At 43.2% G+C, this 27,397-nt stretch overlaps 1 protein-coding gene across 1 annotated transcript; it reads right to left on the bottom strand.

Moving 5' to 3' along the window:
• Positions 1 to 739: 739 nt before the first annotated feature.
• Positions 740 to 27,095, bottom strand: fmn2b (formin 2b). Its single transcript, XM_076093028.1, has 20 exons — positions 25,486 to 27,095; positions 23,595 to 23,932; positions 21,112 to 21,290; positions 19,612 to 19,762; positions 18,693 to 18,704; positions 16,398 to 16,447; positions 14,682 to 15,589; positions 12,892 to 13,036; positions 11,049 to 11,136; positions 10,145 to 10,206; positions 9,373 to 9,464; positions 9,072 to 9,201; positions 8,655 to 8,801; positions 7,704 to 7,763; positions 7,241 to 7,361; positions 6,794 to 6,886; positions 5,853 to 5,904; positions 2,029 to 2,178; positions 1,533 to 1,614; positions 740 to 766 (listed from the first exon to the last, which is right to left on the bottom strand). The coding sequence occupies exons 1-20, from the start codon at positions 27,093 to 27,095 to the stop codon at positions 740 to 742; spliced, it is 4,497 nt and encodes a 1,498-aa protein (XP_075949143.1).
• Positions 27,096 to 27,397: the final 302 nt, after the last annotated feature.

Raw genomic sequence — 27,397 nt, forward strand, 5'->3', positions numbered from 1 at the left:
CCCGGTACCAAATGACCCACGGCCCGGTACCGGTCCGCGGCCCGGTGGTTGGGGACCACTGGTGTAGAGAACTAAATCAAACGTGTGTTTCCTCAATTAAACATACAAGTGATGAAGTGACACATACCGAGTGCATATTTGTGCTTCCATCAGTGTTACTGCGGATGAAGACTGTTCCTGCTGAGTTTTGCCGTTCAGCCTTACGTCCTCCTGTCCCTTGTGCTGTTGTCCACAGAAACTTACTACAAACACGTATTAACATCTGGTGGATCTGAATGCTTGATGGTTTTACATTATTATCCTTAAGATTTGAATCATATAGGCCCTTGTTTTTGATGCTATTAATGGCATGTTTTTTGTTGAACTTGCCATTACCATTCTGCTGAAAAATCTTAATTAGTGAGACATTTGTTATATTATAAATTTTGTTTGAAGTCTGTTATTACTCCAGTCTACTATAGGTGTCCAGACCTGATTCCTGGTGTCTAGTGGCCTTCCAGGGAACATCCATCCACGATTGCGTTGGATTCAGTTATCAGACAGCTGGAGAGCAGAGCAGCAAAATGGATCAAGCTGCCAGAGCACGAAATAACTCAATGAAACAAGATGTCCAGACTGTAGGCTCAGCTGCACATACATCCCTTCATTTTTCTTTTCTGTCCTCTTCATACTTTTTTTATGGGTGACTCACGGCTGGTGCCCAAAGTCGGGGAAAAACAAGCATTCCGCGCCCACTGAGTCAAATCTTCATGCCAAGCTTGGCTTTCTGTGAAAAGGACATAGGATCATCAGGTTAAATGCATTACGCCTGTCTATCACCTGATACTATCTGCGGTTTCAAGCTACACAAACAAGTAAATGGAAATCTGTCCTTATATTGAAGTAAGAATGGATAAACATTTAACTTCTGTTTGGTCAAGTGCATTGCAGTGCTTAGAACTAATTTCAATTAGTCGCAATGTAAGGTATGGATTTTCTGCCTTCAATACTAGCTTCATATTTTTACACCCTGTCTCATGATAGTGGCCAGCACTCATCACCATAATTCCCAAACATGAAGTGTTCAAGAAACTTAAAGTTACTATGAGGAACTTTCGTATAGTGTTGCTTTTGGCGGTCCCCGTGGACGAAAGCGGTAGTGTTTCCGAGATCCAGGTTCCCTATACCCTATACCTCTCATTTTACTGCAGCCAGATCTTACAGTCTACCCGGCTCAGTCCTGGTTCTGGTTCTCCCGTGCCTCCCTTCCCTCCAGCAGGTCCAGCAATATGGCCTGGTCCTCCAGCAGTGTGGAGGGATTTTAGATTACACATCCATTAATAAACACTTTAAAGTGTTATAAACCATTTTTTACTTCTTTATATACTGCTTATGAATTATAATTAGGAGGACTTAAATAAATATAGTGATGAAGCTAATTGTCAGAGCTTTACTGTCAGTCGTACTTAGTTAGTTATGAGGCAGTACAAAACATACTCTTCAGTCTTTAGATAAACAGGGATCACAAGAACAAAGGTGAAAGGTGAACTTACAATGCCAGAGGCATGTTTTGGTTTGACGCTGTAGGAAGCCTTCTCCTTGGCCTGTCGGAAGCACTCTTCTGCTGCTTTTAACCTGCAGAACACACAATATGAATGCAGCTAATATGAATACACCCATACTGATTTTGTTGCTTCTTCAGAATACTTGTAAAGCCCAATTAATTAGTTAGGTTAAGGAAAAGATTGTGTTGTTTCTGAAGTAAGCAAGTTGCGTGAAAAATAAATCAACGTTGACTTTTTTAGTTTTACATGCGGAACGAACAGCGGTCTCCTGGCTGAAAGATCGCCGTTTGTTAGAGTTCGTTAGTATGGCTCTGTACAAATGGTATATCAAACCGTTTTTTGTCAAAAATGGAACACGACAGATTTTCCGCACCATATTATCCCATTGCAATAGTGAGAAATAAGTAAAACTGTTTTAATTTTACATTCAATGCATTTTAGAAAAAGAAAACAGCAGTTTCTAGAGCAGCATGTGTTACTGTACCTCTCCTTAAGAATAACTTTGTTCTCCTTCTTCCACTGGTCCTTGAAGTCAGAGGAGAACTCGTGCCAGACGCAGAATAAAGTGTTGGGTGAAGGCTCCTTCTCTCCTGACTTGGCCTTCACTGAGAAGAACACTGTGAGCTCCAGGAACCTGACAGGACACCATCAGTAGTTTACTTATTGGCGTTCCCTTTTCATCCATGAGTTGAGAGAAAATACAACACTGGAGCTAAAAAGCCTAACGGTGCAGATGTTCCACTTGTTATTCCACAACATTTAAGAGGAAAATATCTTACACTTTATTCCACTACATCTATATGACAGTTACAAGGTACTTCTCAGATTAAGAGCTGACATAAAAACATATATGTTTATAGAATATAATGCAGTGTTAAAGATTAGTGGTTCCCAATCTTTTGGGAACCACTAGTAAGTCCACCTCGACAAGCTTCAGCAGTACAATACTTCTTATGAATGATGAATCAGTATTAGTATTTTTACTTGAGATTTTGACACACAATTTGCAGAAAATAGCCTACTTCTGTGCTTTTACTTAAAGCTACTACAGGTAACTTGAATTGAATAGTGTACTCTTTCTCTCACACTCCCAGAGCTGCGAGGCGGGGTGGTGGTACTGGCCTGCTACTCTCCCCAAAATGGAAATACACTCTTGTCTCGGTTCCTCAGTTCTCCCCGTCCTCTTCCGAATTTGTCTTACTGTCCCTTACTGAATTTACTGTCACTTATCCAGTCAAGCTCACCACTTCTGTTGTGTATCGCCCACCAGGCCCTCTTGGTGAGTTCTTGGAAGATCTCGACACATTAGTCTCGCACTTCCACGACGATGGCTCAGCACTCATCCTGCTCGGCGACTTTAACATCCAGACTGATAAATTAGAACCTCTTCTTTCCTTCCTCTCCTCCTTTGACCTTTACCACTCCTCTTCTCCTCCTACCCACAAGGCCGGCAACCAGCTGGATCTTATCTTCACTAGACACTGTTCTACTGCTAACCTCTCCGTCACTCCTCTCCAGCTCTCTGACCACTATTTCATGTCTTACTCCCTCTCCTCTCCACCTACCCACATGGTCTCTACCCGTAGTCATCTTCGATCACTCTCCCCGGCTGATCTTTCCTCTTCTGTTACCTCTGCTCTCCCTGACCCAGAATCCTTCTCTCTCCTATCCCCTGATACTGCTACTGATCTTCTCCTCTCCACCCTTTCCTCTTCTTTGGACAACCTCTGTCCCTTCACCTCCAGGCCTGCACGGCCAACCCCACCTGCCCCATGGCTGTTGGACTCAGTGCGTAATGACAGACGGAGCCTAAGAGAGGCTGAGCGGAAATGGAGAAAAGGCAAACTCCCGGAGGACCTTCTTAACTTCCAAGCTCTACTGCTAAAGCTGCGTTCTTCCGCTCCAAAATCCTAACCTCTGCTTCCAATCCTAAAAAAACTCTTCAAAACTGTCTCTTCACTCCTCCAACCCCCACCCCCTCCTCCTACTTCCTCCCTTCTCCCTGACGATTTCGCCAACTTCTTTGACAAGAAGGTAAACGATATCAGGTCCTCCTTCTCTCAGCCCCCCGGTCCCTGTCCATCCTCTCCCTCACTCTCTGTGTCCCTGTCCACCATCTCCAGCTCTACCCTCTCCAGCTCTTCCCCCACAGCTCTCCCTCCCCCTCCATGCCCCATCTTACTCCCCTCTCCCCTAACGAGGTCCTCAACCTTGTTGCATCTAACCGCCCCACCACGTGCTCCCTTGACCCGATCCCCTTCTTCAGTCTATTGCGATTGAACTCCTTCCTTTTCTCACCCACCTCATCAACAAATCCCTCGTTTCAGGATGCTTTCCCACGGCTTTCAAGACTGCCAGAGTCACCCCCTTTCTGAAAAAAAACATCACTTGACCCCTCTGATGTCAAGAACTTCAGACCGGTTTCTCTTCTACCCTTTCTTTCCAAAACACTTGAACATGCTGTCTTTACTCAACTGTCTTCCTATTTCGACCAAAACAACCTCTTGGACCCCAACCGGTCTGGGTTCAAAGTGGGTCACTCGACTGAGACAGCCCTCCTTGCGGTAACGGAGTCGCTTCACACAGCGAGAGCTAACTCTCTCTCCTCTGTCCTGATTCTCCTGGACCTGTCTGCGGCATTTGACACTGAACCACCAGATCCTCCTGTCCACCCTCGAGGGGATGGGCATCTCAGGCTCTGCACTCTCCCTGTTTGCATCCTACCTGACAGGTCGATCCTACCAGGTGACATGGAGGGGGGCCTATGGGGGTTCCACAAGGCTCAGTCCTGGGCCCCCTTCTCTTCTCGCTCTACACAACATCTCTGGGTTCTGTTATTCGCTCGCATGACTTCTCTTACCATTGTTATGCCGATGACACCCAGCTGGTCTTGTCATTTCCCCCCGGTGACACTCAAGTGGAGGCACGCATCGCTGTGTGCTTGGCTGACATCTCGAAGTGGATGACGACACACCACCTCAAGCTCAACCTGGACAAAACTGAGCTACTGTTCCTCCCGGGGAAGGGTTGCCCGCACCGAGACCTGTCCATCACCATTGACGATACCGTGGTGACGCCAACTCGGACTGCGAGGAACCTGGGTGTGACCCTGGACGACCAACTGTCATTCTCAGCAAACATTGCATCGGTTACACGCTCCTGCAGATTCCTGCTCTACAACATCAGGAGGATTCGCCCCTTCCTCACTGACGAGACGGCGCAGGTGCTAATCCAGGCTCTTGTCATCTCCCGCCTGGACTACTGCAACTCTCTACTTGCCGGAGCCCCGGCGTCGGCCATCAGACCTCTGGAGCTTGTCCAGAAAGCTGCAGCTCGCCTGGTGTTCAATCACCCCAAGTTCTCCCACACAACTTCCCTTCTCCGTTCTCTACACTGGCTCCCTGTAAGAGCTCACATCCAGTTTAAGACTCTGGTGCTAGCCTACAGGGCAGTGAAAGGAACAGCTCCTTCCTATCTCCAGGCCATGGTCAAGCCCTACACCCCCGCGCGACCACTTCGCTCTGCTGCCTCGGGGCGATTGGTTGCCCCGTCGCTCAGAGGTCCCGACGGCCGATCGACCCGGTCCACTGACCTCCCCACTGACGTCAGGACAGCAAAGTCGCTGCCCATCTTTCGGCGCAGGCTGAAAACTCACCTCTTCAAGAAGGCCTACCCTGAGCCTTCCACTTAGCACTTACTTAGCATATATTGTATTCATACTAGCTTGTTGCACTTATTGTATTCATATTAGTTTGTGGCACTTATTGCATTCGTTTGTTTCTGCACTGTACGTTGGCTCTGGTTTATGCTCTTAGATGCTTGTTTGAAGAAAGGAGATGCACTTATGACTTCTGGTGACTAGTTGTTCTCTCGAAAACCGATGTTGAATACACTTATTGTAAGTCGCTTTGGATAAAAGCGTCTGCTAAATGACTGTAATGTAATGTAGTGTAATGTAACTTGAATTTTGTGTTGATTTTGGCGACCCCTTGGGACAAAAGTGGTAATGTTTAATGAACCGTCTTCACCAATCTACAGTAGTATGTACAGTAAAGAAGCATGTGCAAGTGCACATCTGTTATCTTATACATCTGAACAGAAGTATGATCAAAGCTTTAAGTCATCATCTATGGTGTAACTGCTAAACATATGGTAAAGGGCCAGCTGATACGTGAAGTGTACTGACTACAGTGATATGTAAAGATCACAGCTCTCTTGTACAAACTGGTGCTCTCAGTGATGGCGACATTTGAAATAAAGCAGATAAAGGTTGTTTGTATGGTGCGTAATGTAATGAGTTTTTCTTACAATTTGTGAGTGCTGCTGAGTTGAGCATCCAGGGTATCCAGTTCACTTTTTGCTAGGAGAAAGAATACAAGAGGTCAAAACAAAAGTGACACTTGAGAAAGTACTTGGGTTTGTTGTTAGCAACTGCTGCCCACTTGTCGGTCACATGGACTTGGAGGCAACGCACCAAAAAAACAAAGCAATGCGCCCACAAAGGTAAGAAAGAATGAGACTGCTAGCAAGTAAACACGTAAACAATGCATGATTTAAAATATTCAAAATGCTTGCAAACGTTTAATGGGGATTGATTCAGTTTGTTAGAACCAGACAGCTACCTCCGGTTCTGCAGAGTGAAGCCGGTGTGGAAGTGTCTTAAACTTGCATTTTCTCTACTGACCAGCAGGGGGCGACTCCTTTGGTTGCAAAAATAATTCAGATTGTATAGAAGTCTATGAGAAAATGACTCTACTTCTCTCTTGATTTATTACCTCAGTAAACATTGTAAACATGAGTTTATGGTCTCAATCTCTAGTTTTAAGTCTTCTTCAATACAGCATGATGTTCATTTAGTACATTATGGTCCATTTAGAGTCAAACAGACTATAAAGAGGAATATGCTTTAGGGCAGGCTTACTTTGATTGACAGGTCGCTGCTGCTACCATAGCCGTATACGGTGTCTCTACGTCACTACTCCGCATACCAAATATGGTAACTTCCATTCATTGTGACGGCATATCGCCGAACTCGAGGCTTAAAAACGAAAGTCCACAAACCAATGGGTGACGTCACGATGACTACGTCCACTTCTTACATACAGTCTATGGTTATATCTCAGGGGAACACACAATGCGCTTTGGTGGGAAACGGTGAATATACGCAGAAACTTTGTTGGTCTACAAGAAACCAACACTGGCTGCTTTTAAGTTTACACAAACTAAAACACTTTAGTTTAGTAAGTCACCTTGCGCAAGGAAGTCGTCCATCTTGTCTTTAAAGGGCTGCAGGTTATCCTCGTCTGAAACCTTGCACACCTTTTCCACTTCTGATGTACACGCTAATAAAAAAAAGCAGACAGTAATTACAAGCCAGCAGCACATTTTGTGTGAAATACCAGTAGGCATATATTACAGAGTGGTTATTATATAGTTATTTTTTCACAATATTGTGAATATATCATAGTTTAAATCCATTCAACCTACTTTGCGTATACGTTTAAAATCTCCAACTCTTTTCAGTCTGTACTTAAACCTTCGTAATTGATCTTTTCCTGCCATTTGGTGAACCAAAAGCAGAAGCCACAAAGACTGAGGCTAATTACCATGTAAGCTCGATACTGTGTGTGTGTGTGTGTGTGTGTGTGTGTGTGTGTGTGTGTGTGTGTGTGTGTGTGTGTGTGTGTGTGTGTTACCTCTCAGGTCCTTCCTGAGTCGATTCAGGTCTTTCTGGAAGTCTTCAAACTTCATTTGTGAGGACTGAAATAGGTCGTGAGGCTCAGGGAGAGGGTACACACACGTCTCTCTACCAGCATCCTGGTGATGGACAGACAGGCACATGCCTGTCTGTTATTATGTCAAAAACAGTTAGGACAGATGTCTGATATTGTTTTAGGACCACCATGTACATAGCTGTTTGCTTTACTGGCTGCTAATAAAAATTAACTTTAAAACACATCACCACAGTGTGATGTGATGAAATGTGGTGTGAAGATGTTGCAAATGTCTGTAATATGCGTTTCTTATCCTGGGTTTGCTTTGTGAGACTAATATGAGAGTATACAAATGGGGACAAAAATAGCATCGGACAAAGATAAGAGTCCACAAAACAGGGAAAGAGTTATAGTATGGGAGGAAGGATGTAACTAAAGCACTCACCTCATCGAAGTGTCTGAGGTAGTATGCAACAATGTAAGACAGAAGACTTTTCATGCCATCCTGCATGTGGAGGAAAGAAAAAAAACATCGTCACCTGGGCTTAACAAAGATAGTTGCTGTGTCTTTGTCCCATGCGAGCAAAACTAAGCAGTCCCTCAACACCACAGCTTCATAAATGCACTATATGAAGTTATACTGCATAGTACTTAAAAACATAGTATAGAAAAGTGGACTAAAGACATGGAAATGTCTATATACTGCATGCTTCCATAAATATAGTCAAACAATGTTTTTTAAAACTGTATTGATTCTATGACACTATGTAGATTTTCAATTAATAGTTACAAAATGTATACAGTACAGTTTGTATAAACTACATACAAGTCTGTTTACTGAATATGTTTACCTAAAGAATTATGCTTTTTTTATTTTATTCAGTTAGTAGTGTGTTCTTTGTGCAATGCCAGTTTTCCTAACTACTATAACTGTAACTATAGCAATATATAACAACATATTGAATCGGAACCCCATTATCATGATACATATCGTACTGCCAGATTCTTGCCAATACACAGCCTTAATAATCTCTATATTAGCATGTAAACACTACTTCCGTTTAAGTCCAGCATGGACCACTCAGTACAGAGTGTAGACTGGTAGCTGGAGGGGTGCCAGTTTACTCGGGCACTGCTGAGGTGACCTTGAGTACCAAACCACTTCACTGCTCGGGGCCTCTGTGTGTACACGTGTGTATTCTGGGCCTATGTGTGTAAATTAGCAATATGAACAAGGGGATTCATGAAGTAATTTTTCTTCTTCTACTATAAAAAGCACAACAAAATGTGCAAGGCTGTAAGCCACAAGATCCAGAGTAAAAAAGCAGATTCTTTTTTAAAAAGTTTCATAAAGTTTCAGTGCAGTTTGTTTCCGCTTATTTCCCTCTTTACTCACGCTGCTCTTCACATCTTTGAGTTTGGGCAGGATGTCAAGGGTGAAGCCATCAGCTTGGCCTCTTGTTCGATTACCACCATTCATGAAGTTACCAAAAGCCAGGACCAGACCGAGAACCTGCTTCACTGTCGGACTGTCTTGCAATGCCTACAGATGACAGACATAGGGGTGTGAGTCAGAGCTACAAACACAAAGGAAGAGGTGTTTGTTTAGCCCCACACATTTGAGAGGCGATTTCCATAGGGGGCAGGCAAAGTGACATTGGAAACGTTTACAAAGCCTGAGATGCTGCCACTTTGCGGATGGATTCACTGTTGTTTTTCAAGAAATAGTTCCTGCCTGTAATCAATTTTCTTTTTGAAACAGTCCTCCCGCAGGACCAACCAAGTTTATTTCTCATTGGAGAGTTTAACTCACCTTGCATACCCTCTGCAGTGTGTCCAGCTTCCTCATTATGGACGACATGCACTCAGAGAAGCTGGACTGGAAGAGGATGCAGAAGACTCTGCCGGAGAAGTTTGGGATCAGGGAGAGCTGGTGGAGAAAGCTGCAACACAAGAGGAAGCTTTGGATCCAAACTCCTGTCCTCTGCCATCTCCCTACTCACTCTTTTATTCTCTCTTTGTGTGCTTTACAGTCTTTACTGGCTGGCACGGCAGTCACCATTACGTCTGCTCATTGGTGTGGAAGTGTCGGAGGAATAACAAAAAAGACTCACTGCTCGGGTTTGTCCAGAGGTTTGGCGTTCTCCTTGTCTTTTGAGGCTTTGATGTGCTTTTCAATCTTGTCCAGCTCCTCCTGTTGTGCCCTCTGAGGGAGAGACACAAGAGACAGACTTTCATACAATTACAAAAACATAGTAGGAAGTATACACCAGGGGTTTTCTAATCTGACGATATGGACCCCACTTGGACAAAATTGGGACATTGAAGGTAATTATGTGCGTGAGTCAGAAATATGTGTTTAATCATGTCTGTGTGTTCAGATTTGAGAAGAAGTGTGATTTTTGACGCAAATAACAATAATCGGGTGATTCTTAACGTAAACTGACTTTTAGTTTTTCAATTATGACACCATATCAAAATCAAAATACCCAACTGATCTGTAATCATATTCTATTCATACATGTAACATGGATAGCGATTTATATATTTTTTATATAATTTAAATAGCCTTAAAAAAATATATTTTCCTCCCATAATCAGGACATTGTAATTAAATATGAAAACACTGTACAAGAAGGCCTCCATCCTTATGAGAACATCCACATCTGAGTTGAAATCACTAACCTTCCACCAAACCTGTTCATCAGCAATAATATTCTGAGGGTCAGCATAAAATCAGGAATGTGCTATCTGAAGTACAAACTACCTCGGAAAACTGTAAAAAAAGGACTCAAATGCCCAGACTTCCTTTACAGACAAGTGATCAGATTCTATCACAGTCAGACAAGCGAGATAAACTGTCTTTGTAGAGTGTGTGTTGCTCACATTTTCGTAGAGAGCCTGCAGGGTCTCCAGGTCAACTACTGTGTTGTCCAAGTTCAGGATAGCTTAAAACAGAGAGAAGGAGAAGTCACAAGTCTATTCAGTAGCAGTCAAGGATCAGCCTGTACCTCAGTGTTTTAGGGTGCCATGCCATTGTTCTGACGGCCCGTTATTCCGAAACCTGAAACTTGGTCCCATTGGTCTTTCAGTCCAATGGGACGTTTTTGGGACTATTGGGATTTCGGAATAGTGGGCCTTCGTAACAATGGGCAGTCCCCGTGTTTAGGTAAATGGGTCCATTTCATTCTTTAAAAACAAAGAAAAAAAAGACCAGAGGAAAGAGAAAGAAATTAAGATATCTCATCCTGACTCTCTGCTAAAATGTTGTGATAACATGCAAAAGAAGAAGGCACAAAATGATAAACTTGCTCCAAGCAGAGACAAATTCTGCAAAATCCCATTTATTGCAACTTATAGTAAAGATGTTACCATGTATCCAGCGTCAGCTATTATTGGCCCCAAATGTCCATACAGTCAGTAGAAGCACATGTGCACCAGATGTGATTGTTATACCACATTTAATTTGCATTTAATACTTTTATTGGTAGGTTTATTTGAGGTTTAAAGCATGACTAGATGAATATCCATCCACTTACTATTCATACAGATATATAGGTAGGTAAATTATAGTGTTAGAGTTTTCTCATTCTTTTGGCACAATCATTCTCCCCTTTGACTAAAAATAGGCTCAAACAGCTGAATATGAGGGTAATTAGTATTGCTGAGATGGATCTTTTCCCCAAGGTACCCTGTGTGGCATACACCTACATTGTGGTATTTAATGAGGAACAAGAACCATGTATTACTGTCTGTAAATATCAAGTCATTACGAAACTGATGAACTCACCATGCTGGATATCTTTCATGTCAAGATGCAGGGAGGACATGAGAATTCCTACCGCCTGAGAACGCTTATTGTTCAGGAGCTTCACGACCTAAAAACACACAGATATGAAGCTCGGATGTGCTGTAGCTTTGCCAATGCTGTGCATTTGATGTTTCTATATTTTCACTGATATGGTACCAACGATTGGGCTGTGACTTTAAAAAGTCTGTCAAACTAATAATACTGGCAGTAAAGGATAAATAACATACATAATCAATGACAGCATGGTGAAATTACTTAAGTTACATTTCACATTATTAAATTGTAGGATGGAACAAATATGCCTAAGCTTCTGCAAGAGGAAATGTCAGGTGTTTTTAAATGTATAATATATGAAAATACTGCACAGTAAAAAGTCTTTGTATACACGGTTATGGGCATTCTTAATTCAAATGCACGTACATGTATGTATGTATGTATAGCTTTTATATATGATAGACGTCCTATATCATCAAACCTTTTATTGACAGAATAGAATTTAGGGGTTAAGACTCAATGATTCTCATTATAATAAGCAATTGAATAACATTCATGTAAAACCCAATCAACAGAAAAAAACGTTTCTGAAACAAAAAAACCCTGTTTCATATCAGTCTCGTATCGCACTAGCAGAAACGCATAACGCCACTTGGTTGATTTTATCATACGATTGGTTAGATTTAGCCAACAAAAATACTTGGTAAGGTTAGAAAAAACATGGTTTGTGTTAAAATAAAAACGGGACGTAACAACGAAACACAGCAACCGTAAATGAATAGCAACTGCCCTTAGCAGTCTTTCTTACGTGATATTACATAACAAACGTAAAGTTTGTTACTACTACGTAATACATTACATATTACATAATGTTTACTTTCACACGCAACATGAACAGCGGTATTCTGGTCCTTGTTTGACCCATCCATCAACCCTCAAACCCACAGTTAGTGGACTTTCTTGCATGTTATACCCGTAATTATACTACGTATAATGTTTATATACAGTATATGTTTATATATAATAAACACAATAACGGACAAGCCAGATTTTGCCGACTTAAACACACGTCACGGCAACATGGCGCTGCACACAGTGCAGTGATGACCTTGTCATCATTTTTATCATCAGTTTCATGGAGTGTTTGTGTTGTGTAACAACATTGTAACTGCCATGTCCATTTTCATTCAGTTGATTTGTACTTCTTTGCGAGCATGCAGTACTATACTATTCCTCCCGTCTTTTTTGACAGGGGTCCCGCCGATCCTTGAAATGTCTTCCAATTAGATTTTGTGAAATATTTCCCCACAGCATTCTCTAGTTCATTTAAAGATGGCTACTTTATACACCGTTTCTCTTCGTTAATGGTGCTGTGGTAATTGATGTATGTCCCTTGTAGATGCTTGTGGAGCCCAGAGACCTGCCATACAAACATCAGTTAGCTGCAGGTGTCCATGTTTTCCAGAGTGGGTGTAGTGGGACGCATTTAGACTCTGAATTATTGACTTCCGACTTGCAAAGGATTGCAGCATAAGCCGCTTGCTCTGCGCATCGCTTGCTGTACTACGCATCGCTTGCTCTGACCAAATGCAAAACTCTCCCTGTTCAATGTATCTGTTGTTTGCAGGAATGTACAATGCCAACATTTTTTCTTTGCGATTGGGCTATAATGTAATAAGCCACATCAAGCTGCTAAGTTTTAAGAAGGTAATTCAAATAAATACGTTCAAAATCTCTGATTGGTTGTTGTTGGCGTTATTGTTGCGACAATACTACTTGTACTGTACATGTACTGTACAGCATGTAACATACGCTTAAACACACAGACCTGTTTGGCCTTGGACTTGGTGATGGTGTCAGAGAGCGGCTGCTTCTTCTCCTTCACAGCTGTTTTGGAGAACAACTCTACAAACTCCTCAAAGTCCATGTCAGGCTCCTCTATTGTCTCCCACACCAACGAAGAAGAAACCTCCCTGAAAAACACAAAAGAGCACTTACAGATGGATGGTAGGTTGTTCAGCAGTATGAGGAAGTATAACTACCCCCCGCTGGTCTTACTGGCCTAAAGAGGTGTTGTGCAGTTTTGCATAGATTTGCATTAAGTGTGAATGTTTAACACATTGCAGGAAATCTGATAACAGACCATGCGCTCAAGAGGCAGCATCTGATTTGATGGCTTACTTAGATTACATTCAACAACATGAGTTTTAAAATCTACTCAAAGCCCTACACGGTTTCACTCAGCCTTAAAACCAACTTTGTATGTAAAATTTAACACAATCCTCCTGCCTTTCACATTTATTAAGAAACCTTTTGAAAATAGGACGTGTCCAGCAAGAAGATGATTGTTCTAATTTACAAAACGGATGTGTTTAAGCCCTAAAAGCTTCAAGTACTGTGATGTTCGGACGCACTGTCCAACATTTCTATGGTGTGAGGTGCAAGAAACAGTGCAAATTAAAACCTTTGGCCAACAAATTTAGCAGATGAATGTGGGTTTTTTTTCAACCATGTGGCAACCAGTTAAAATAATATTTGATTCCTTTCCCATTGCGGGTAGACGAGTATGACTTTCTGTGTTTTTTCTGTCACAAATGCGCTGCAAAACAGTTAGTAAACAGTGAAAATGTTTCAGTGGTTACTTCATTTCTACATCTGTTACTTATTCAGTCTCTCTTTTGAACTCTCAAACCAGAATTGGTGATGGTTTGAATAGTGGAAAGACTAACACAGACATTTTTTATGAGTTTGATTTTGTTTCTGTCAAGTGACTGTTGTCTGACTGGAGTCAACATTAGCATGTCCACCTGGGTGCGTTCATGTGTAGCCAAGGGGCTCTGAAATGTAAGCTATCAGCGTTGAGGCTGCTGAACAGCCCCACATTAGGAAAAGCAAAGCCAGAGGCCACACAACTAGTAAGCATAGTTCAGAAGGAGAACGTGCTGTTGTCTGGAGCGGTCCAAATATGCTCATCTCTGGTTTTATCAAAAGAAAAAAATACAAATCATTTATCTGTCTTAGAATATACAGATACAAGTGCAAATACAGATGTCTATAAATGGTACTGCTGTGCATTCACTTTACAGTAGTACAAGAACACTAAACCAGCCTCCGCCCAGAGCAGGACAGACTGTTTACACTTGAGTTACTCACTAGAACACCAAATGTGGATTAGTCCACTGCTGAAAATAGTTCCCTGCTGATTGAGTAACGCTTGTTAAAACTAAAGTGTCTCTCCTGAAACTTAAAAAATATTAAATAAACCTTATATATGTGTGTGAGTTGTTTTTATAGATCTATGTCTTCAGTAGGAACCAATGGACTTGGAGCTGAGAGCCACAGACACGGCAGTCAGAAAACATTAAGTGACAAACTAAAACATTGATACTTTGGTTCGGCACATGGTATTTGTTAATAATATAATATATAATGTGAAAAGCCTAATCTTTTAGGTAATTTAACACACTGAAATGATATCAGATCCTGTCTTTGAACCCCAACTTCTTTCTGCATCGCCTGTTTTCACACTTTTCTCGATCGTGTTTGGGCTCAGAATGCAAGTGAAGCTAAATAAACTGCACCATCATGTTGAGCCTGTTTGGGCCACACCATCCTTACTTTTTGATGTTCAGCTGGATCCTGGTCCAGTAAAGGGGCTTCATGGGTCTGGGGGTTTCCACCACAGCCTTCCTGGGTGGCTTCTCCTGAGTCAGACCCAGAGCATACAGCCCCAGTGGCAGAGGAGGAGGCATGGAGCCAAGGGCTCCTGGAAGAGCTGGGGGAGCACAGAAGCCTCCTGGTGGAGGAGGGGGTGGAGGAGGCCCACAGCCTGGGGGTGGTGGAGGTGGGGCTCCTATTCCTGGTAATGGAGGAGGAGGTGGAGCAATGCCGCCAGGGAGAGGAGGAGGAGGAGGGGGTGGGGGTGGAGCAAGGCCACCTGGAATTGGAGGAGGAGGGGGTGGGGGTGGAGGAAATGCTGAACCAAAAGGTAATGGTGGTGGAGGTGGAGGAGCGGGCATTGAGCCTCCTGGTAGTGGCGGAGGTGGAGGTGGTGGTGGGGGAGGAGGTGCCACTATCTGTCCGTGTAAAGGATGAGGAGGTACTGCTCCTCCTGGCAGGGGAGGTGGAGGTGGAGGCTGCAGCTGACATGAACACCTGGAGCCATCCTCGCTGGGCGGAGGCTGCGGGAAGCCATTCGCTCCGCCCGGCTCACTGCAAGGCACTTTGAACTTAAAGCCGTCGTCCATGGGCGAGGTCTGCACCGACTTGGCCTCCAGGCAGCCTAGAATGGGAGCTGCCTCCGTCTGTAGGTGAGCATCACACACAACCGTCAGCAGGCCCTCCTCTCCCCCACACTCCCTGTCCGTGGTGGAAGTGGTGGGTTTCATACTGTCTCTGTCCAGAGGAAGGGGCTGTTGCTCCAGCTCAGCAATCTTAGTCCTGAGATCTTCTATGGTTTGTTCCAGCTGTTGGATGACAATGACGTGTTTTTCCTTCAGTTTTGCTGAAGGAAGTACACGTTCCTCCTGCAAATAAGAGAGAAGCAAGAGGTATAACAACAGTCATAGCTCTCTTTTTTAGTAAAATCTGTTTATAGGCAAATGTAAAATTACTTATTTAAAAAAGAAAAAAAGTCCTCAAGTTGTGTCAGAGTACAGAGGGGCCACATTTAAATATAGATTGTGGCAGGAGATTTCAGAACAGCTTGGAATCAGGAATGCTCCCAAAACAAAGGATGTGCGTCAGATTAGACAGTGGTGGTATTGCTCTATAGGCAGCTGAACGATAGCTTCTTGCTAATATCATTCATTCTTTTGCACCGTTTGGGACTAGCATTATTCGTGTTATTAGTTCAGTTTTGTCTTGTATTGCAAATGTTTGCAACAAAGAGAATAACGGAACGCATCAGACGTTATGTTATCGGATGACTGATTAAAGAAACGCATACAAAAAATACTTTAGTCTTTACATATGGTGACTGGTAAAGGACTCCATTTATACTTGTCTACCTTAACGGACAAAGAGCTTTGAGACTGTTCCTACTTCAGTGCAACAGAAAGTACTTTATACATCTGAAAGAAAAAAATAAATGAAATACAGCAGGAAATCTGTGAAAGCAACAATATATCTAAGTGCAAATATACAGTTTTAGCAGCTATCCAAGCGCAAGCAGGGGATATTTGGGTGTGGGGACAGGGATTTGAAGGAAAGCATTACAAAATCTGAAGATAAATCAATGAGTCACATTACCTATTCAATTGAAAGACCACACTCATAAGATAGAAAACATATCTATAATCTTTCAGTCAACTAGAGAAAAATTAAGTGCCTGACCTCTTGGCTCTCCTGCTGCTGCGTCAAATCCAAGATGGCTGCATGGTGTTCTGAACAAACAGAGACATCAGCAGGTCAGCACAATATAGTACAACAGAAACACTTTACACAAGGCTCATACGTCTTCTGTAGGCAATTGTGAACATATGAAAGTACGATGTCACGTATAAAATGTTTGACTGGTACTTTGACTCAGCACCAGTAACTTTCGGTGATACAGCCAAAAGCCAGTAGTACACTAAGCAGCCGCATCACTTTTTTACTGTACCAAAATCCATTCTAATTGTAATTGCATCTTGTGGCTTTTATTATTTACTTGTGCCAATTAGCTGTAGATAGTCTTAACACCACAATGAAAAGCATTGTTTTACCGCCATCTTTGATGGAAAGCCTCAGCTTTCTCCATATGTAAACCTTAATTGCTGTGGCTAGTTGGGTGTGTCTCTTCTTTACACCTACAGTGACACCCAACAGTGATGTCACAGTGTCCTGGAGTACACCTGTACATCACGGCAGAAAGGTGGGAAGTTTAACCACCAAAGACAAGATTTTCAGGGGGCTAAACCATGACCTCTTCCTAGGCCTAAACAAGTAGTTTGTTGCATAAGTAAACCTAAAAACTAAGTAAACATACATTTACTGTATGCATGTAACAAGTGGAAACTCTACGCTTCCTGTGAGAAGTTTTTGAAGTTGTTGAAATCTGACAGGCAGGGGGGTTCCTAGAGTATCATAGTTTTAAATGTGGAGCCACTGATTTGTTTGACGAGTCAGGACTGAAAAACGAGGGGGTTTAAAACAGTGATACAACTGTTATACAATAACAATATCACACTAGAATTTGTGATATACGATACAATACTGATACTGCTGCTGTGTTGATCTTAAGTGTTTAATTCAATTCAATTTATTTTTGTATAGCCCAAAATCACAAATTACAAATTTGCCTCAGAGGGCTTTACAATATGTATACATTTGACATCCTCTTGTCCCAGGACCCTCACATCGGAACAGGAAAAACTCCCCCAAAAAACCCCTTTAACGGGGAGAAAAGAGGAAGAAACCTGTGGGAGAGCAATAGAGGAGGGATCCCTCTCCCAGGATGGACAGAAGTGCAATAGATGTCATGTTTAAGAGTCTTTACATTGGTATTCATGTACATTTTAAAAGCCCAAAAGAAGTGCACGCCACACTGGTTGCACCCACGTCACACCATTTGCAGAACTAACATCTTGAATAGATTTAGGAATTTGATGCCGTGGATATGTTGAAGGAAATTGGCTCATTTACATTATCAATACATAACCTAGATGTGTTTATTTTTATAATACTACATACAGTATGTTACTTACATAATCTATGTGTGTTTATTTTAATCATAGAAAAAATGAAGCACAGATAATCTGAAGGTATACAAAGACAGAGAGAGGATCATCTTGACCTGTGCATACCAGGGTTTATGAAAAAAAACACAAGAGAGAGTCTCTTTATAATTGAGTACCGGGCACCATCATACTAAAAACAAACCTTTCCTTGTGTAATAGCCACTCCCTGTGAGTAAAAATGTAATAATCCTGTTTTTAATCCATAACCAATCAGTAACTGTCCGTGACTTCCGTGTTCTGATTATTGACCAATCAGAAAGACCCCAGATAATAAGGAGGAGCATTGCATGAAAGATTTAAAAAGTGATGATGTGAGAAAAGTTCTTCTGTCTACATTCTTGAGTCCACACCCTTTGTATTTTCAAATTTGCAGGCTATTAGGCTATTCGCGCCGTTGTTTGCAGTGTTAGCGCCCATGTTAAGAGCCGTGTGAAGGTATTTTGGACTTGTAAGGGGCAAGCCCCCAAGAAGAGTAACATTTGACTTTGAAACCAATTTTCTTTGTGGCCAAACCAAGGAATTACAACTTCCGGGTCTCTCATGGGATGCCATTGGCCCCAGAAAGACTTGGTTAAGCTTTGGAAAAGATTGTGATATAATTATAAAATAACTATGTTTATTAAGTAATATAAGTATGTGTGTAACATATCTGGTGCTAGTTATGTAACAAAAGTAGTACATTTTATTTGGTTTCACACGTGACACAAACAGCGGTCACTTGAGTGAAAGTCCTGTGTCTGTTTAAAGTGGATAACGTATTTTGTGACTAGGTTGGCATTTCTAAATCATTATCTGAGATGCTCCACCCACCATCGAGCTGCAGGTTTATTTCAAGTTATGATATTTTGAAACAAGTGAGACAAATATTCACACTGATACAGCCCACAACAAATATAAAATTAGTACTCACCTTGGTTTTCTTCTAAAATGCCAAAGCATGAAGTTGGAATAAACCCATTAAGATGAAGAGATGAAAATCAAAAAAAGGGAAAAGAATCAAACACAAAGGTCAAGATCCTTGCATAAATCTGAGTGGAGATCAAATCATAAGTGACCTTTAAACACACACAGATATCTTTGTTTTGATACTTCCTGCTAGTCAATACCCTACATTTTTCACCTCCATGTGTTCTACTTCACTTTTTACAGGGTGAGGGGACTAATGGAATCCAGGTTAAACAATGTCAGAAAAGAAACTCTGATGACATACATCTCGAGAATTATATAACAAGGAATGTTGAAGGGTAGTTCAAAACGTTCTTTCCGAGAGTGAGATCAGGTGATCAAAACCAATCTCATGTTTGTGTGTAGCTCGAGACACTGAACAAAAGTGATGTGCGGATCGATACAGCGTAGTTTGCCAAGAAATATTTATAGCATGTGACTTATTTTTGAACATTGACAACCAACTGAAGAATAGAGAACTGTTCAGGTACCTACCAGAAAAGTAGCTAGCTGTTAAGCAACGGTGAGGACTTAACCCATTAGGCTTCAAGCATGTACCCTAATATACAGTAAGCTATGTTGTAGAAAAATACCTTTGATCTACTGCCATATATAAGACACTATTATCTGCACTTCTGTTTGAGCCAACATTGGTTAGATATGATACCGCTCTCTCATCGCTGTCACATCCCAGGACAGTCTAAACACTGTAAATCATAAACAGGCATTAACACGTGAAAAGTGGGTTCAACACAAAAATCTCAGCATCTTGCCAATTATTTACTGACAATTATTTACAAAAAAAGTCTTCCTGTTTTATCATCCCTGTCAAGTAGCCAGCTTGTGACATATGGACCATGTGTAGGCCTAAGTGTTGATCTTACCTGCCTCTGTGGATTTGAGTCCAGTCCTGTTGTCTCCGCCTGGCTTGGCTGGAAGCCAGGGGCCCTTATGTTGCCCCGGTAGTTTCCCTTCAAGGGAATCCAGGGAGTGAGACGGCTGGTTAACTGCTGCCCACGTATACAGCTGGTCATGCTGGGGAAACAAAACTCTTTTTAAATGCTTTATTTTTAATGTCACACCAGCGGTGGAAAGTAAAAGTTTGGGTACTTTTGATTTTTACTCTGCTACTGTTGCATCAGCAAACATCATTATTTTCTCTGAAAAATAACATTAATCAAAAGTGACAGAGGAATAGATCCACTGAAGCAATCATAGAGGGCATGTAGTCGGTCACATGACAGCACAAACACAAAATGTAGTAATACAGGAAAAGAAAGAAGTGATCTGTTATGAAATTCAACAAAGAAATAGCTCCTGAGCGTATTACAATTTTACATATAATTCAAACACTGCATGGATTTTCTCAAGTTGTTCCCTGCAGTGTACAGTTTGTCCGCGGAAGTAGACACCCTTCCCTGCCTCAGCATCCTGCTGAAGACTTTTCCGTACAACAGGACAGATTTTCACTATAAATTCAATATAAGACTAATATATAACTTTGTCTTTATTCCACTAAATGTAATTGAAAAGTCAGATAGACCAACGTGTCCGCCTGAATCTAACAGCACATCAAATCGACACCGATGCGTATAGCCACTAGTTTTGCTGGGGTTAAAAGAGTGGAGCGGAGTGAAATGAAAACAAACTATAATAGTTAGAAGTTTGGCATTGACTGGATAATGGTTAGTTCCCTTGTGGTGCTTATTGGCTCGATTGCTTTTTCACACAAGGAGTTGTTTCATGTCATAGTGCCAGACAATTCATTTCGTAACACCTCGTCAATTTCCCTTCGTTAGGTTTTCCTTGTTTTCACATTCATGTAATTTTTGGGTTTCCTGTTTTACTTTTTTCACTTCCTGCCCTTTTGATTACCTTTCCCCTCCCTGATCAGCTTCACCTGTTCCCAATCACTCCTCCTCCCTAGAGTGTTTAGTCTGTGTGCCTCTCTTTGTCTGTTCCAGTTCGTCTAAGTACCTCCGTGTCTAACGTTGCAGCAATTTCCCTGAGAGCGTGGTTACCTGTATCCTTAGCTTTTCTCTAACTGCCTTTTTGCCTCGCCCATGATTTGGATTTGGTTGCCTGTACTGACTGCCTACCTGTGTACGGAACTTTCCTTGTATTGAGTTGTGCTTTTGAGTCTTTGCCCGAGTGGTGGCTTCGGCCTCAACACAATCAACTCAAACTCGGTGGAGTGGGCAGATTCAAAGGTTTGGACCCGGGTGAAGATGTGTAAGAAACAATACATGTGCATGGTGAAGAGTCTTAGAGGCATCGAAACAGCGTCTGGACGTTGATTTAAAAAATGTAACTGAGATTGGAAAATGTGTCATTTTTCAGATCACAGTACAAATTGGTGTGCGCAAAAGGGTGTGAATACATACGTCGAACTTGGCTGTTGCTGTGGAGGTGATGTGGGCAGTGCTGCCTCCCAGTTGCTCTCTGAAGCAGTCAGTGAAAGGCAACAGGAGGCCCATGGCCAAGATCCTGGAGCAGAGCCTCTCAGCCTCCTCGGGCTCCTCCTGCTGCTGTTGCAGGAACAGCTTCTCCAGAAGAGTTCGACCTGGACAGCCAATGATGAAAACAATGCTTATGTGACTAATGATATTGCTTGAGATGAGAGAAAACCAGATAGTCGGACGTGCACTGTAGTACAGTACATATTTACTGTCAGCCTTTGGAATGACGGCACTGTTAGAAGAATGTGGTGAAAGCACAGTTTTTATTTAGAACTTGAATGTGTCCGATTGTATAGAAGTCTATGAGAAAATGACTCTACTTCTCTCTTGATTTATTACCTCAGTAAACATTGTAAACATGAGTTCATGGTCTCAATCTCTAGTTTCAAGTCTTCTTCAATACAGCATGATGTTCATTTAGTACATTATGGTCCATTTAGAGTCAAACAGACCATAAAGCAGGGGATGCTTTAGGGCGGGGCTACACGGTGATTGACAGGTTGCTGCCACTACCAGAGCCGTATACGGTGTCTCTCTATGGTCACTTCCATTTACTGGTTCCAAAAAGTCAAGATGGCGACAGCCGTAAACCAAGATGGTGATGGCCAAAATGCCGGACTGGCGAGCTGCATGCAATGTCTATGGAATGCTGTGACGGCAGCTGCTAAGTCAGCGAGTGGCGGCCGCTTGATTCTATGGCAAAGTGCAGCCAAACTAAAAGTTGGGGATAGTTTAACTTTTGCCTACAAACTGCGACCAGAGAATACCCACAGCCAATCAGTAGTAAACAGAGTCCTGGGATTCATGTGAGATGTTGAAATATGTGACAAAGTATTCCTTCCCACCCAAAACACATGAGCATGACTCTTTTTCGAACACCTGTAAACTTGGATGTATAAAATCAGTGGAGCTCAAATCAGTTTACAACTGAAAGCTGACTGTACACGTAGTATGAATGTGGCAGCAGTATGGTACAGTGACAGTGAAAACTCACCAACATGTAAAATGGAGTTTTACAGTAATCGGACCATTGCAGTGCGTGTGTTCTCAGAATTCCAACCCAAGCTGGTTTCTTACGTGACTATAAATGTCTGCGGTTGATACTATCAATTGCCACTCCCTCTGGCAACGTTGACCATTTTGTCAAGTAACTTTCCTACATAAGTCAGTTTCAGCCAAAAACACAATCTTTGCTTAAACGCTGCAGGGGCTTGCACAGGTGCACTGATCACTCGTGTTGCTGGACATTAGTAGGAAAACGCACAAAAACGAACAAAATATGTTTTCGTTATATATATCAACCCTTATATGAGGATCTGGTAGCATTTTTTTGTCACGGTAGTGTTGAAGAAAATCATCATATAATTTAGGATTGAACTGAACACATTTGGTTCATAAAAACATTCTTAGGAAGAGATTAAGGCACGCCAGACAAATTGTAATCTATCACTCCTATTTGTGTCCAAACATTTCCCATACACGAATCGTGTGTTCTGCCAAAAGGTTATCGCGACCCAAACGAGGATAGGAGAGCATGACATAGTGAAGAGACCAGAGGTGCTCTGTTTGTGGTTCAACCCACTGGTTTGATTGGTGGAAAGTGACTTAAGGGGGGTGAGTTTTGACTATAAAAGTAATCCGTGAAAAGTAATACATCGGATTTGTTTGGATTTGCTGAATTCGTATGTTGGCGTGTGCTTATTAAAACACTTCCCGCTGGGTTGCAACTTCAATTCGCCGTCTCTTCTCGTCATTTTGCCACAACATAATTGGCGCCCCAACGTGTGTTCGAGTCGAGGCCGAGGCATCTTCCACTTCTTCAGCCAACCGACAATCACGCTAGAGGCCATGTATCAGGTACGGGATTTTCATATCTCACCATAGCTTTACTTCTGTATAGCGTGGTTCTCGCTTGTGTGATAGGGTGGGAGTGTCTGGGGTTCCGTCAACGGAACCCACGCTCTTTGGCGGAGGAGGAGAGAGGCAGATTGGTGTTAGCGGATAAAAAACTAAAAGTTGAAATGTTGAAATGATTCAATTTGATCTCTAGCTGTAAATGAATAGTCACACCGGCACGCCATTTTAGCACACGCTGTTAAGAGGTCATGGTCATTTCACATATTCACAATCAGGCTGTACAAAAACCAACCCGTATCACCGTGAATTTCAGGAACGGCACATGAGCAGGCATAGATCAATGGAAAAAAAGGTTGAGCTTGTCTCCAACTAAAAATACCTTTATGCATTTATTGATGGCAAACTACCAAAGCTCAACAACATCTATTTTTAGACGATTAATTAGACTCTGGGCAGAGAGGTTATGCCCGACATGTACAACTTTGTGATGGATACATCCTGCCAGAGCTACTAATGCTTTATATTACCAGTGTCATTCTCTGTTTGCTGACCTCTAGCTGGAGAAATCAGCACAAATGTTGCCTCCTGCTTCCTTCTTGCCCCCAGGAAACAATAACCAACTGAAAATGAAACTGCTCCATACTCACCTGTGAAGACGTCCTGAAAGCCGCAGGTAGAAACCTGTCCACAGGAAGATCTTCTGGTAGCACAGAGGGGTTGGCTGCCTCCTCCTCTGTAGCCCACCAGATATTCCCCCGAATCTCCTCCATCCTCCTCTCTGCTCCTCAGTCTCCTCTCGAGCTCCTCCGTCCAGTCGGCCGAGCGACTCAGAGGCCCGGCGATGCTTCGAGAGCGCTCTCTACGGACTTGATGGCCCTCGAGCATCGCCCTGTCAACATTAAGAATTCAGGTTAGCTTTACTTCGAAAACCTAAATATAAGCCTAAATGTAACGTTTGTTTTGTTGGCAAAACCTAAAAGTAGGTAGTTAGTAATTTTCAGCCCAACCATATTTTTTTCCAAAACATAACTAAGTACTTTTTGTTTAAAGTAACTTTTATTTTTAACGCAATGTCATCCCAGAAAGAAAGTAGATCCAAGCGACACGAAAAATCCGGACAATTGCTGTCCCTGTAAACGAAACCAATAGATTGAATTGTGTGACTATTTCACGAACTGTCGTGAGACTGTGTTGGTTATTTCCAGGACTTCTTTGGCTGAGCTGAACATAATATCCTGAATGCAGTCATCAAAAGCGTATTCAAGATATCTTGTCAGGGTTCTGATTCTCATCTCAGCGTCTGATACCGACGCACAGAGGCACCATGTCGCGTCTGCATGAGACGCACCGGGCTGTCAGCTTATGTAAACCCATCGGCGTCATTACGCCTGCCTTTAGGCCTGTTGGCTGGTTTTGAAAGCAGTGCATTATGGTAATCAGGTGTTGTTGTATTGGTAACGTTAGTGCACTATGAAATAGAATCCTGCTGGCGCCACTGAACACTGAACACCATCCCTGACTGATCTGAAACTGACACTAGAGCATCATAGTCTGCATAGAGCCTCTGACTGAGTGGCAGTATTCCAGGAGTTGGGAGTGCGAATGCGTTGCTAAACTACAGCTAAATCCGTTCTTCTTGCAGATGTTCAGTGTGAAATTGTATTGCCTGACAGTAACAGTAACTAAGAGGGGGCAGGGCTTAGTGAAGGATCAATTCTGGAATATTGCCTTTTGGTTTTATAATCATAGCTTTGGACATTATTTCAATCAATTATGATAACATTATACTTACTAAGGTAATTGCTGGGATATGGGAACATGGTGACAATACTACACTGCAAGATAAACAAGCAGTCAGTCAGACAGGTTGTTAACGAGCCAATAGTTTAGCCTGATTATCGAAACCACTTTATTTGGAGGTAAAAGCCAAATGACCCCACTTGTTAATAATCCCTAATTACGCAGGGAAACTGCAGCAAGAACAGTAAATCAGAGTTTAACCAGGGAATTGCTACTGTATGTAATCTGTGATGACAGTCTAGGTTATGATGTTCTCATTTTACCATTTTGTCTCTCAAACCGGTGGTTTGTTCACAAGCTGTCTGATCATCTCTCTTCAGGTTTTTTTAATTTGTTTTTAGCAACACCACATTCCCAAGCCTCAGCAATTACCTTGGTGGGTATGTACCAATAGGGACGATGGCCAAAACTACTAAAATAAGACCCAAATTGTAGTAAATTGAAATTATCCTTCTTAAAGAGAATCCACTTCATCTGCAACTTTGACTAACATCACTTGATAGTTAAAAACCAAATCCAAGTTAATGTTGAATGGCATACTGTATCATACATGCTGTCAAATCATCATGTCCAAGGTCAAACTAAATCAAAGATAATAATAATATAGTTATTATAATTAACATGTTGCAACACCACAGGTACCTGTGGAGGTGATGGTGGGCTCTGCGCGGGGATAGGGGGCTGTGGGAGGGGGACAGGCCTGGGGAGTGTCCTGGGGAGCTGAGCTGTCTCGTGGTGGTCTTGATGTAGGAAGGGAAGATGGGAGGGTAGGGTTTCACCACAGGGATAGAGGAGGTGGAGGAGTGGGTGGACCTGAGGAGTCGTTTGGCCAGTGTGGGGCTCTCCTGGGGAGGCAGCGGGGTGAAGCACACGCTGCTCCTCCTGCCATGCTTGTAGGGGGAGGCCCTGGTGCCGGCAGCAGCAGCAGAGCCGTTGGATTCGGATCCAGCGCTTAGGCAGTCCTCAAGGGACTCGGCACTGGTACCCGATCCCAACTGACCCTCACCTTCTTCGAACACGTTCCCTGAGCTCAGCCCTTCGGTGGGTTCAGGACTTTTGTGGTGGCTGTCTGCGGGTGGAGGACTGAGGTCTACATCCACCACGGACTCCCTCTCCTCTCCTTCACTTCCTGCATCCTCTGTGCCCCCTGTGGTTTTCCCAGCAATGTCAAATGTCTGATCAGGGAAGCTGTTACCACCGGTCGTCATGGTGACCGGGCTGACTGCTGCCCCCCCGGCAGTAGCCATGGTGATGGCTGTGTGAGGGGGCTGCTGCACCCAAGCATGCTGGTCCTTTGTGCCTGTGGCAACACAAAGAGATGCTTCTCTCTCTCTCTGCCCCTTCCCATTTAGCTCCGGATGCTCCACCCCATCCTTCTCCTCCCTCCTCTCGTGCACCTCTGTGTGGAAGGGGAGGTGTGGTGTTGGTTGCTGGTCCGTGTGCCTGACAGAGCCAGACGGAGGTCCCGTCTCTAGGAATGACAGGGCATCAGACCCAAGTTCTAATTCTGGAGTCAGGTCAAGCACCTCAGGAGGAGTTAATTTAACTACCCCATTACTCTGCTTCCTCCTCCCCTCTCCTCCCCAGCTCGGATCCTTTTCACCCCCTCCCTGCTCTTCCACAATTACGTTAACCCCCCCATGCTGATGTTGGTGCTGGAGCCGTATAGCGAGCTGGATGTCAGCTAGCAAATCCTCGTGGTCAGCTGCTGAGTGGAAGCTGTAGATATCCGTGTCCGACCCGGAGCTCCCCGCCTTCTGCCCTCCATCCTCTGTGGGAGATGTAGCTGCTGTCGAGGCTTTCCGCTGCATCTCCTGCTTCCGCTCTCGTACCTCTTCATCCTTTCCCCCCGGCTCTGGTTTCTTTTTCCTCTCAGCCTCAGTGTCCGACTGTCCGAGCTCATCTGCAGACATTTCAGGTGTTTTTGTGCTGTCCAGTTCATCATGTTGAGAGGCTAAAATGTCCTCCTTTGAGCCTGTGACTGACGAACACGCGTCTCCTTTCGCTTTCAGGTTGCCCTTTCTCTTCCGGATGGAGAAAACGGAGGACTTGGACTCAGATTTGTTTTTCTTCTTTCCTGGTCCTGTGCCATGCATCCCCCCTCCACCTCCTCCATGCTTACAGTGGAGTTTCTTTCCTCCCTTCTTTGTAGTGTCCCCTCCTCCCTCTCTCCATCCTTCATCCAGTGAAGGATAGCTTCCATTACCCGATGCTGCTGCAGCTTTCTTCTGCTTAGCCTCCTGGTTGCCCATGTTGATAGAGAGCGTCCGACAGCTTCCTGCCTCTCCTCTCAGGTCATGTCTGGGAGAGCTCCTCCTTCCTGGGGGAGGATTTAGATGCCTGTGCCTGACGAAACTAGAACCGTCTCGGCCTAATCTGTGGATGCACGTCTGGTGGAGGTGGAGGAGGAGGAGCTGTTGGTGCTGATGGTGTTTTTTGTATTTTTTTAAAGCTCTGTTGTGCGATGATCTTCCTCGTTGTTTTCTGGTGACGAAGGCTGGCGTGGCAGTGATGTTGACGCTGATGCAGGAGAGACGTACAGCTCCCCTTCTCT

The sequence above is a fragment of the Anarhichas minor genome, unplaced genomic scaffold, assembly GCF_050575085.1.
Source record: "Anarhichas minor isolate MPS153535 unplaced genomic scaffold, ASM5057508v1 ptg000017l, whole genome shotgun sequence".
NCBI classification, from domain to species: Eukaryota; Metazoa; Chordata; class Actinopteri; order Perciformes; family Anarhichadidae; genus Anarhichas; species Anarhichas minor.